Raw genomic sequence first — 11,636 nt, forward strand, 5'->3', positions numbered from 1 at the left:
GATGTGCAGTGCCCCACGGGCAGACCTGTCCTACCTGAGCCAGACCCTGCAGGGACCTTCACCCCAAATACACCCCCTTCCCTGCCCTTCTGGGGAGGGGGACCCCAGGTCTTCCCTCGAGGTGCCCAGGGATAGTCCCGGGTGCAGAGCAGCACCCACAGGGACATGGGTTAGGGGTGGCATGAGGACCACAGAGCGGGATGGGGAACAGCTGGTGCGCAGCCCAGGCAAGGGGATATGGCTAGCGTGGCAGGGATGGGAGAACCCATCCTGGCTCCCTATGGGGCAGGTGGGGTCTGCTGTCCCCAGAGCAACACCACTGCACCACATGAAGCATCCCACCTCGACCCTCCTGCCAGCAGCACCAGCCTCATGGCCAGGTCTCACCCGTCCCTCCATGTCCCATGGGCTGGCATTGGCACAGGCCACGGCCGGTCACAGAGGGCACTGAGCACACCTCACCGGCCCTGCCAGAGATGACCATGGAGGCACCCTGGGATTTTGGAGGAGGCAGAGTTGTGCCCACAGGCACAGGACGGGGGTTCGCCAGCGGGGAGCGGGGCTGGGGCTGCAGGCGGCCCAGCGGAGCCAAGCTGCGGCGATGTGGCCGGTATGTGTGTGGGCGGCAGGCAGGGTGGGGGAGAAGGAGGGAGAGGAAGCGGCAGAGGCAGCAGCTCCTTTGATAAGCAGCTTCCTGAACACTTTCAAACCGTGGTGTTAGACCAACACACGCGGTGCCTGCGGGCCTGTGCCGGGACCGACGGAGCCCACGCCGCGGGGCAGCAGGTAGGCAGCCCCCCAGCCTGTCCATGCCACCCGCTGGAGAGAGGACCCCCGCCGGGCAGTGCTGGGCCCTGGTGCCCACGGGTGGTGAGCACATGCTCGCTGCCGAGCAGCCCCGGGCAGGGCTGGGATGCTGGGCAGGGTGATGGGGACGCTCTCTCTGCAAACGCCGCAGCAGGGGCTCTTCCCAGGACCCTCCTGTCTGCCAGGGGCTTGGCTGGGGGCATCTCCCAGGTGTTTCCTGGCCGGTGCGTGAGGGACAGCTACTGGGGGTTGGAGCCTGCTGCTGTCTCTGGCCAGGATCTCCCCTGGTGCTCCAGCTTCTGGGGAGCAGCCGCTCTCGCCCTGCCTGGCCGGGGACACCCTGGCTGCACAGGCCCCTCAGGGTGCCCTGTGTGGGGCACAGGGATGGTGCGCATGGCAGCAGCTGCATTGCCACCCCCAGAAATGCCGCCGGGCAGCAGGGAGTCATGGGGAATAGCTCCTGCCCCAGCTGTGCTCCTGAACGGCATGGCCACAGTGCGGACCCAGTTCTCTGCAGGACCTCCCTGAGCTGATGTGGTACCTGGAACCCAACTCTTTGCCCGCTGAGAGCTCCGACTCCACAGCATCCCCTGCCCGTTTGGGTCCATCTCTTCCTCATGGAGGGAGGTGGGGATGAGACGGAGCCTCATCATCTCAGGGTGCTGCCTGCACCGTGAGGAGCTCTGCCCAGAGGTGAACCAGCATCACTCGCATCTCCCCGTCCCTGCCAGGGCCTGTCCTGGGGCTGGTGGCGGGGAGCCCTGGCACCATCCTCCATCTGGGCTACCCCATCGCCTCTTGCTCAACCACCCAGATAAAGCAGTTTCCTCTTGACGGTTTCTGAGACCTGCGGGATGGAGGAGGCTGTCCCAGGGTCATCCCTCCCTCGCCAGAGCCATGAGGCTGTTGAGGGTGCCTGGCCCCATGTCTCCCAACAGCAGGAACTGGCCAGGCTCCTTGTGGTGCCTACAGCCCACCTCGTCTCACCTGCCAAATGCTGCTGTGCTCATGTGGGTCCCAGCTCTCCCTCCTCCCCACCATGTCCCTAGGCCAAAGCAGGCGTGCTGGGGAAGGACTGGAAACACACGGCAGCATGTGCTTCCCATGGAGGTGGAGAGCATCTTGGGCTCCCCCAAAACCAGACCACGCTCTGGCAGCACAGGGCGTGGGCATCCTCCACTCAGTGCAAGCAGGTGCCATGCCCAGGGTCACCAGTGGGTGCCTGTGTGGGCTGCAGCGCTGCAGACATGCTGAAGGGTGAACATGCTGGGAGCTCTCCTTATGCCACCTGCCTGGATGCAGGGCCTGGGGATCCTGGTTCCAGGGCAGCTGAGGACCCAAAACCTGTGCCTTGCTTAGGGACCATCTGTCGGGATCCACCCAGCCTCATGGTATCTCTCAGATCTGCCTTGTCTTTTCCAGCCACTTCTCCTGTGATGGCTCCTTGATTCCTCTGGAGCTGAGGGTCCCCCACGTCTACTCCCTGTGCTTCAGGACAAGGGCTTTGTGGATGCCGCAGCATGGTACAAGCCTGCTTGGTGTGCTCCAGATTTCATAACGGCAGCCTGACAGCCCAGGCAGCTGAGGCAGACATGGACAAGACAGACAAGCCCAGTCCCTCTGCCAAGAAGCATGTGCGTCTTCAGGAGAGGTGAGCGTGGCTGGATGGTGCCTGCAGCCCAAACCCTGCGCTGCCCATCTCAGCCCAGACGGCAGGTACCCAAGGCACTGCTCACCACCCCCCCCAGGCCTTTGGTCCCCCCAAACTTCTTTGCCCAATCCCAGCCCTGCCAGACCTCTGCCTGCCAACTTTTGCAGAGCGTGGAGGCAGCCCTGACTCCCCCCTCAGCCCAGCTTGGGCCAAATCTAGACCTTGTGGGCTTTCCAGCAAAAAGGCCCAATAACCAGTTAGTTCCTTGTTCCTCTACACCCTGGTCTTCTGGCATCTCTACCTGGCTCCTTTCTTCATCCTACATTATTCCCTGCCTGGCTTTTGCTCGGTGTGGAGAGGTTTTAACTGACAATGTGGTGGGATGGGCTGCTCTCCCATCCCGAGATGGCAGAGGGTCAGCCAGGGACCCCTTTGCCTCGCAGGAGGGGCTCCAACGTGTCACTGATGCTGGACATGAGTTCGTTGGGGAGCGTGGAGCCCATCCAGCCCGTCTGTACGCCTCGGGACATCACGCTGAAGTTCCTGAGGACGTCCAGCCACGTGCTGAGGAGAGAGGAGCTCCAGCAAAGCGCCCAGAGCCTGACACAGCTCCAGGAGGAGTTTTCGGTGCGATGCTCCTCTCCCCTCTCCCTCCTCACACAGGGGCTGGCAGTGGGGGGACTGGCAGGGGTGGATGTCTCCAAGGGAGACTCCAAACCCAGCTGTATCCCACAGCACTGGTGGCAGGGAAGGTGATGTGGGCAAACAGGGATGAGGGCTGCCCGTTCCCTGGTGCACACAAGTCCCCCTTGTGTCCCTGGAAAGCCTGTCCCTGCTCTCCCATGCCAAGCTCTTCTCCCTAGGTGGCCTCTTTGGAAGGTGTCCCACCACATCTGGGGTAAGGACAGGGCTCGTCCCAGGAGCTGACATCTCTGGTGATGTTGCTAGATCCCTGGATGAGCCTCTCATTGCCTGGGGGCCCAGCTCTGCCACAACGAGGGGACACAAGCAGCAGCAATGAGGTTTTCCTCATAGACGTTCTCTCCTCCTGCAGAAAATCCCACCCAACTTCGTCAGTCCGGAGGAGCTGGAGATCCCTGGACATGCCTCCAAGGACAGATACAAAACCATCCTCCCCAGTATGTGCCACTGCATCCCTTTGCCTCACATTTGCCTGGGTGTCACGTGCAGGGAAAGGTGTGTGGGTGTGCGTGGCTGTGTGTGGCTGTGTGTGCATGGGTGTTTGTGCATGGGAGAGGGGTGACTCAGCACAGCCCTGGCACTGGGGTGGGCACTTCTGGGTGCTCTTGGTGTTCCTGCCATGCTTGTTCCTGCTCCCCATGTTGTCAGAGCTGGGTGCTGTGTTGCGAGGGGTGTACACTGTGTTATGGGGTGGTACGTGGGGAGCTACTCCTTGGGGTGTATTCCCAGGGTGTGCAGCACATAAGAGCCCAGCCTGGGTTGCTCCCTGCAACCATGGGGGCCTTACATGTTCCAAGGGCATGTTGCTGGGGGTATAAAGGCTGAGAACATTATAGGAGGACTTGTTTGGGCTCTAGTCAGGCACTGTGGGAAGGCCCTAGGGGGTCATCGCCTGGTTGGCGAGTTACCCCGCATGCTCAATCTGGTACAGGCAGGTTTGAGCATGGCTGGATGTATCCTGCCATGGTACGGAGAGTGAAGTGGGGCAATAAGGTGCCGAGGGAGGGTGCAGACAGCTCTGAGCATGGCATGGAGCTGGGAGGACTCAGTCTCCAGCTGCTGGAGCTGAGGCAGGGAGGATGGGCAAGCGGCAGGCTCTGAAAAGACTGTCCCTGGGGCAATGCCTGCCATGTTTTTCAGATCCTGAGAGCCGGGTCTGTCTCAGGAGGGCAGGGAACCAGGAGGAAGACAGCTACATAAATGCCAACTACATCACGGTGAGTGCCCTGCCTGGTTGGAGAGCAGGCGGTCTCCCAGCCCTGGAGCCCACAGCTCACAGGGCATCAGGCTGCAAAGTCCGCAGTGCTACAGGTGCCATGCTGGGACCTGCATGCCAGGGCACTGACTGTCCCTCACTGTCCTGTGCCTGCCCTGGGGCAGCAGTCTGAACTTGCCACCCCTTTCTGATCTGGAGAGATGTGTCTCCACCCGCGCGGGGCAGACACACTGTCCTTTTTGGTGGGAAAGCCTCACAAGGTGGCTGCTCTCGGCTCCCGCTGCTTGGGTGGGTTGAGCACCCATATGGGCTGCCTCGCAGTGGCTTCTCCGTATCCCACGCATGCACTAGTCATGGCAAGGCCACAGGAGGAGAGCCGTGTCAACACAGCATCGCAGCCCAGTGCTGTTTAACCCTTACACATCCAGGAATTTCCTCTCCGCTCAGCGGGTTTGTTGCAATTTCCCAAGAAGAAAACTAAGGAAGGGAAGGGCATGACTTAACTTTGACATCTGATGGGGTCCTTTGCCCGAGACTGAGAAATCCCCAGACCAGGGGTGTTACTTCAGGCAGCCTGATTTATGATAATCATTCTCCTGTGCAAATGACCCCTTCCAGCCTGCAGTCTTACTTGTGCTGAACCATACATCACCCTAAAACAGGCTCTTGTGTCAGCCAGGCACCACCTCTGCCTGGTTGGTAGGCTTCTTTCTGAGCAATTCATCTCATTTCAGCATCCTTCCCCTTGGCACAGGCCAGGGGTACTGGGAAGCAGAGGTGGATCTGCAGCCACTCTGGGTGTGTGGCAGCGAGGAGAGTGTGGGAATGTGGGACAGAAAAGTAGCCCACAAAAGTGCCCTCTGGTATGATGGACAGACCCCTACAAGGTGGTCTGAGGGTGCAGGTTGGAGGTGGAGGGCACTTAGTAGCATTTCTTATCTGATGGTGCTCATGGGTATGATCCAACAAGACAGCAGCGGTGTGAGCTGCCAGCATCCCGTGGTGAGGGTCAAAGTCTGACTCCGGACACAGGAGCACCGTGCCTAGAACTGTTGGTAGGCTGGCTGGTCCAAATGAGGGTTTGAACATGGGCAGCAGAGGACTACTTTTAGACTAGTCTTCCTGAAGCAGCACGGCAATGTGTACCTTCACATCGAGTGACACCATCACCCTGCCCACATGCATCGGGGTGTACATGAGCATGTGGCATTCTCTCTGTCTCACACAAATGCTAACAAAAATGCACAAACACTGCCCATCCCTATTTCGCACACATATGTGCACACACCTGAGCACACGTATAGCCACGCATCCCTGTGTGGAGCTGGTGTTTCCTGACCCCTTCCTTCCACTTACCTCTCCAAGGGTGTCACAGTGCAGGAATTTGTGGGCATATCAGCAAATTAGCAACCCAGCCTGCTTCTGGCATGCTTGGGAGGCACAGCAAGTCTGGAAGAGCCCTGCGGGTATCACATCAGTGCCCACCTGGGATTGAATGTTTTTCCTGCTGACTGTATCCCATGACATGTTTTTGAGTACGAGGTGCAGGAGGGGAAAATTTCCAGTGTTGACACCACCAGGTCTTTCTTCAAGTCTTCTGAATGGAAAATCATGTTTCTAGGGGGGGAAAAAAAAAAAAAAAAAAGGAATCTAGAGGCATGAGAAAAGGGCTATACAAAATGTTCCTGAAAACGTTCCTGCCCCTTGGCTGGGCCACTGCAACTTCTCGTGTGACCAAGCTGTTAACAAGATTGCTGGAAATCTGGATTAAATCAATCACAGGGGTTTGAGTACATTTTTAACTGAGGTATCTTTTGCCAAAGCCATAAAGCTCTGCTTGGAGTGCTGCATACTCACTTTTCCAAAAGCTGTGGGCGCTGTGGGTGCCTCCCCCAGCATCCCCAGGGCATCCTCAGCTGGGTTCCTGACTCCTTGCTGTATTGCCAAATTGCATCTCCAGCTGGGAGCTGGAGTAGCAGGTTACTGACCCTAGGAGAAGGCTTTCCCACACCTCTGCCTCTGCCTGCCCTCCAGCTCCTGCCTGCTGCCGCTGCATGCTATCTCCTCTGCTGGGCCAGCAGCACTGCCCATGAGGCCATGGTGTGAAGCAGCTGAGCATGACTCAGAACACCTCCAAACTTTTCTATTTCTTTGGCAATTTTATACCGGGGGACAAAGTGACCATGGAGGCAGAGAATGCTTGGAGCTGTGAAACAGAGCCTGGGGCAGAGGTAGGGCAAGAGCCTGTGCTGACCACCCCTCCAGGTATCCCCAGACCCAGCCTTCCTGCTGCTGGGTGCTGCCACATCCCCTTCTGAGCCTGGTGGGGAGCCAGGACTGGTGGGACCCAGCTGGGACTATCCCAGCTGCCAGCAGAGTGGAGCTTGATGATTTCTGCTTGTCCTTGGGGAAGTGCTTCCAGGGAGAAGTGCCCTCCCTGCATGAGCTGTGGCTCACCAAGGCATCCATCACGCTGGCTGTAGTCGCACCAATAATCTGGGGATGCTTGCAAGGAGCTTGGGTACGCATGTCTTGCTCCATGGGTGTGCTCCTGGCTTGTAGGACCAGGAGGATGGAGAGGATATCTCGTAGTTCCTGATCAGGTCTATAAAAGCATTTCAAAGACAGATTTAGTAGGAAATAGCCTGTGTGGCTCCACCTCTCACCCGTAGAGGAAGACGAGCACCACAAGAGCTGGGGTGGCCTGGAGACAGCCTCCCCTCACACATCAGGGTCCTCCCCAGCGTCACTGATGGACCATGTGCTTGGCAGGGCTATGCAGGGCGGCCCCGGGAGTACATTGCCACCCAGGGACCCATGCTGAACACTGTGACTGACTTCTGGGAGATGGTGTGGCAGGAGAAGGTGCCCCTCATCGTCATGATAACCAAGCTCCAGGAGCGCAAAGAGGTACCATTGTCCCTGCCCTGGCCTGGGCACAGCACCCCAGCCAGGAGCAAAGAGCGGGGTGATAACAACAGTAAAGGGTGATGCAAGACCAAACACGGGGGCTGAGCACCCGCTTGCTTTCTCTGCTTTGCTCTCAGAGGGTACCCCTGATTGATCACACTCGGAGGAGAAGAGCCCCAGGGCTGCAGCCTTGGCCCCATCCACAGCAAAGCTTCTCCTCCTCACGTGGCCTCTTGTGCTCTAGGCACGCTTTGCCAGCTGGATAATAGGATAAAGAGATTAGGGCAACCCCTGGGAGAGGGAGCAGAGGCAGTGGTCAGCAGTGTCCCTCCAGCCCCGAGCAGCACTCTTCCGGGATTGGGAGCTCTCAGCCAGTGGATCCAGGCTGGGAGGGGAGCCGGCAGCACTGTGCCCTCCTTGGCTGCTGCCCTGTGCCTTGGCTGGGATCCCTGGCTCCCTGTCCAAGGAGCTCTGGCCTGGGGGAACTCACCCTCTCTTTCCTGGCGGTGCCCTTCCTGCCTTCTCTCCTTGCCTGACGCAGCATCCTTACGCCCTCCACCAGGCAGGCTCGGTCCTCCTGGGTCTGGCAGGACATGGACTGGCCCAGGCACAGCTCCTGTGGGGCTGGGGAGAGCCGTGCAGCCCTGGGGCACGGGAAAGGGTACAGGGGAAGCAGATGTGGGGAGAGGGATCTATCCCGTCCTTAGCCTGTGTTCTGTGTCATTCCACATCCACCTTCCCTGCTCCCTCACACCTCCCCATGTGATGCCCCTTCCCAAGAGCACTGAGCAAAGCATAGCTCACATGTCCCATGGGTGCCTTGAGCATTTCTGCAGCCACAAACCCTGCCTTGTTCTTTCAGAAATGTGTCCACTACTGGCCCGAGAAGGAGGGCACCTACGGCCCCTTCTGCATCTGTGTGCAGGGGGTGAGCGAGTGCGTGGAGTACGTGGTCCGGGATCTCTCCATCCAGGTGGGTTCAAGCTCCATCATGGGGTCAGAGGGGGAACCCAGCAGGGTCTGGCAGTGCCCCTGACACCCCCAGGCTCTTTAGTGGGATGGCAACGCTGTGTGACAGAGCAGAGCAGAGGGTTCATGGCTCAGAGAGCTGGGTCTCATGAGCCCCCTGCCAGAGGAGGGGTCTGCAGAGCTCCTGCCTGCCCGAGAAGGCTGAGAGGGAGCAGGACCCAGCCCTGGAGGGGAGAGGAGAGGGGTCAGCTGGGGAGAGCTGCTCTATTAGCCCTTTGCTGCTTGCACTGTGCCATTGGGCTCTGCCCCATGGGCGTTCTGTAGTCACCCTGGGCTGACACTAGCCAGATGGATCTTGCTGGCTTTGCCTGGACTGTGGGGACAGTATTGGGACACTCTGTATCTGTTCCCATCTTCTGGAATGGGACACTTCCCAGTGTCCCTGGCCCAGGGGTCTCTCCTGGGTGTCTGGCAGAGGCTCAAAGAGGGATTCAGGAGGGGAGCAGATGAGATGGTCACAGGCTGCCTGGCCTCTGCTTGAGCTGGACTCCATGCCTTCATTTGGCCCAGCCCAGTGAGTCTGTGCTCCCACATCCTGATTTCTCTTTTTTCTGTGCTGGAAAAGCTTGAAGGTGAATGCCGCCAGGTCAAACACATCCTCTTTCCTTCCTGGCCGGACCAGCAGACACCCGAGTCAGCCAAGCCCCTGCTGCACTTGGTGTCCAAGGTGGAAGAAACTCTGCAGGCTGCAGCCAGCCCAGGGCCCATCGTTGTGCATTGCAGGTAAGAGTTTTCCCCTCACCCGTGCCCCTGTGTGTACCTCACCTTGGGGTCAGTCTACAAATGCCAGAGGGGAAAATCCCACATATGAATGCTCGTGAGCTGGTCCCACTGTGGCGCAGAAATCCCAGGGCATGGCATCCCCATAGCAGACTTATTCAACCGGCAGCTCCTGTGCTGGAATCAGGATGATGGCATTAGTGTGGTGCATACTGCCACGTAAAGAAATCTGGTTTGCACCTGGGTCTGTGGACAGCAAGGTGGGAGCAGGAGAGCTCTGCAGGGTCAGATCTAGCCACCAGACCCACGGCAGAACCATGGCTCAGGCTCCTGCTTCCTCTGCCACTGAGCACAGCCTGTGGCTTGGCTGTGAAGCTCTTTTTCAGGAGAGCCCTCCTGGAGGAGGCGCCCTCTGTGTATTTTCTCCCACTGCTAAGTGCATTTGGGGACAGTGGAGCAGAGCGCCCGGTTGTCCCAATGCAACACCCTCGGTGTGTAATGCTGCAGGCTGGGCCGCCCCAGGGCAAACCATTCGGTGCTGGTAGGGGAGGTGCAGGGCTGCAGAGACCCCTGTGCTGTGCAGGGACGGAGGGCACAGACTGGGTTTGTGCTTCCAGAGCCATCTCACCTGGGCCATGCAACACAGCAAGACCCCCTTGCCATGGCAGAATGATGCCAGCCCATGTCTTCTGGTGCCTGGCTAAGAAAGACCAGGACCCCAGCATCCCTCTAGGGTGAAATCATGGCAGCAAACCAATCCAGGAGTATGTCCAGCTTCGACAGATTAAGGTCCAGGCAGTGGATGTTGTTGGTGCTCAACACAGCTGTATCTGTCCTGCAGCGCCGGCATCGGCCGGACGGGCTGCTTTATCGCTACCAGGATCGGGTGCCAGGAGCTGAAGGACAAGGGGGAGGTGGATATCCTGGGAATCGTGTGCCGTCTCCGCATGGACAGGTGGGTGCTCAGAGCAGGCTGCTCCTTGGAGGGTCCTGCTGGCTCCCAAGCCTGGGAGAAGGGATGTGGGAGGGATGTGGGGACGAGTATCGTGACATGGGGACAATTTTTCATGGAAACCAGAAGGGTTGCTGAAAGATGCAGATGTGGTGACAGCAAACGATTGCCCAGTGCCGGGATGGTTTTGCTGTCAGGGCTATTGTAGCTTTGGGGAACTGAGGACGTGAGGGAGAGGAGAGCAGCTGTGAACCTGGCAGCCGGTCTGCTCCTTTCAGCTCAGCCACTAAATTCATAAACACTCAATTTTGCCAGTTTTCAGGGAGAAGTACCAGTAAAAATGAGAGCCAGATCAGTTGCTAATGTGCATTTTGAACAGCCCAGCAATACTTCTGAGCCCAAATACTATCTGGGCAGCTCTGGTGCTTGTTTCAGAGGTACCTGGATGTGGCGGGTGAAGTAGGACTATTCGTGCTCTGGGACCAGGGAGCCGGGGACAGGGCTGTGGGCTTCAGCGAGGTGTCAGCAGGACCTGCCTTTCCCTTGCAGAGGCGGGATGATCCAGACGAGCGAGCAGTACCAGTTCCTCCATCACACACTAGCGCTTTACGCTTCCCAGCTGCCGGAGGCGGGAGGCCACTAGTGCAGGGCTTCCACCGGGCTGCTGGCTCCCCGCTCCAACCTCTCCTGCACCAGACACGAGGAGACCTCCACCAAAACCCCTCCTGCTGCTGCTGACCCACAGAGCAGCAGCATGAGCATCCCTGGATGAGCACAGCCAAGCAAACCTATGGGGATCGTGGCCTTGCGACCCTGGGGATGAGCAGGGTTTGGCGGGTTCACATGAGAGATTCAGTGGGTGCTCAAGGTGGCCATTGCTGCTGGCTCGAGGCAGATTTCACCCCTGGAAAGAAGCTTTGGCTTTCAAAATGTGCAACGTTTTATCTTCAACCAGAAGAGCAAGCTGTGTGGAGGAACTGAAGCTGGGTGAGCAACAGGAGCACAGTTTGCCTTTTAGCTGCACAGAAATGTTTACCCTGTTAGATGCAGAGCTGGTACAATTACCCTGCAAATAAACAGAGCCTCTCTCCTGATTTTGTATCATCTGTGGGCAGAGGCTGCGCTGCGTGCAGGGCTGGGCTTGCTCCGAACACGTGCCGCAATGCTCTTCTTGCTAAAGATACACCTTGATGATTTAGTACAAAATGTGCACAGTTGGTTGCATCCATTACATGGCTTGGTTTCCTCTCCACCTTCAGCCAATACTTCTCAACAGCCTTAAAATAGGAGAGATTCAAAGAATCATCGAATGGTTTGGGTTGGAAGGGACCTCACAGCCCATCTAGTCCCAACCCCCTGCCATGGGCAGGGACACCCTCCACTAGCCCAGGTTGCCCAAAGCCCCATCCAACCTGGCCTTGAACACTGCCAGGGAGCCAGGGGCAGCCACAGCTTCTCTGGGCAACCTGTGCCAGGGCCTCCCCACCCTCACAGGGAAGGATTTCTGCCTCACATCCCATCTCCATCTCCCCTCCTGCAGCTTCAGGCCATTCCCCCTTGTCCTGTCACTCCCTGCCCTTGTCACCAGTCCCTCTCCAGCTTTCCTGGAGCCCCTTCAGGGACTGGAAGGGGCTCTAAGGTCTCCCCGG

The 11,636-nt window shown here is 58.4% G+C and overlaps 1 protein-coding gene across 4 annotated transcripts; it reads left to right on the forward strand.

Moving 5' to 3' along the window:
• Nucleotides 1–659: 659 nt before the first annotated feature.
• On the forward strand, nucleotides 660–11,077 carry PTPN7 (protein tyrosine phosphatase non-receptor type 7). 4 transcript variants are annotated; one of them, XM_054803806.1, is made up of 10 exons: nucleotides 660–786; nucleotides 2,230–2,458; nucleotides 2,902–3,085; nucleotides 3,513–3,597; nucleotides 4,301–4,377; nucleotides 7,149–7,286; nucleotides 8,149–8,259; nucleotides 8,881–9,038; nucleotides 9,877–9,990; nucleotides 10,537–11,077. In XM_054803806.1, the coding sequence occupies exons 2-10, from the start codon at nucleotides 2,328–2,330 to the stop codon at nucleotides 10,628–10,630; spliced, it is 1,092 nt and encodes a 363-aa protein (XP_054659781.1). In that variant the 5' UTR covers nucleotides 660–786; nucleotides 2,230–2,327; the 3' UTR covers nucleotides 10,631–11,077. The 4 variants fall into 4 exon arrangements, with proteins under 4 accessions (XP_054659781.1, XP_054659784.1, XP_054659783.1 ...); XM_054803807.1 differs by having other exon boundaries at nucleotides 747–786; nucleotides 2,302–2,458; XM_054803809.1 differs by lacking the exon at nucleotides 2,902–3,085 and having other exon boundaries at nucleotides 3,513–3,655.
• Nucleotides 11,078–11,636: the final 559 nt, after the last annotated feature.

The sequence above is a fragment of the Grus americana genome, chromosome 25 (assembly GCF_028858705.1).
Source record: "Grus americana isolate bGruAme1 chromosome 25, bGruAme1.mat, whole genome shotgun sequence".
Classification (NCBI taxonomy): domain Eukaryota; kingdom Metazoa; phylum Chordata; class Aves; order Gruiformes; family Gruidae; genus Grus; species Grus americana.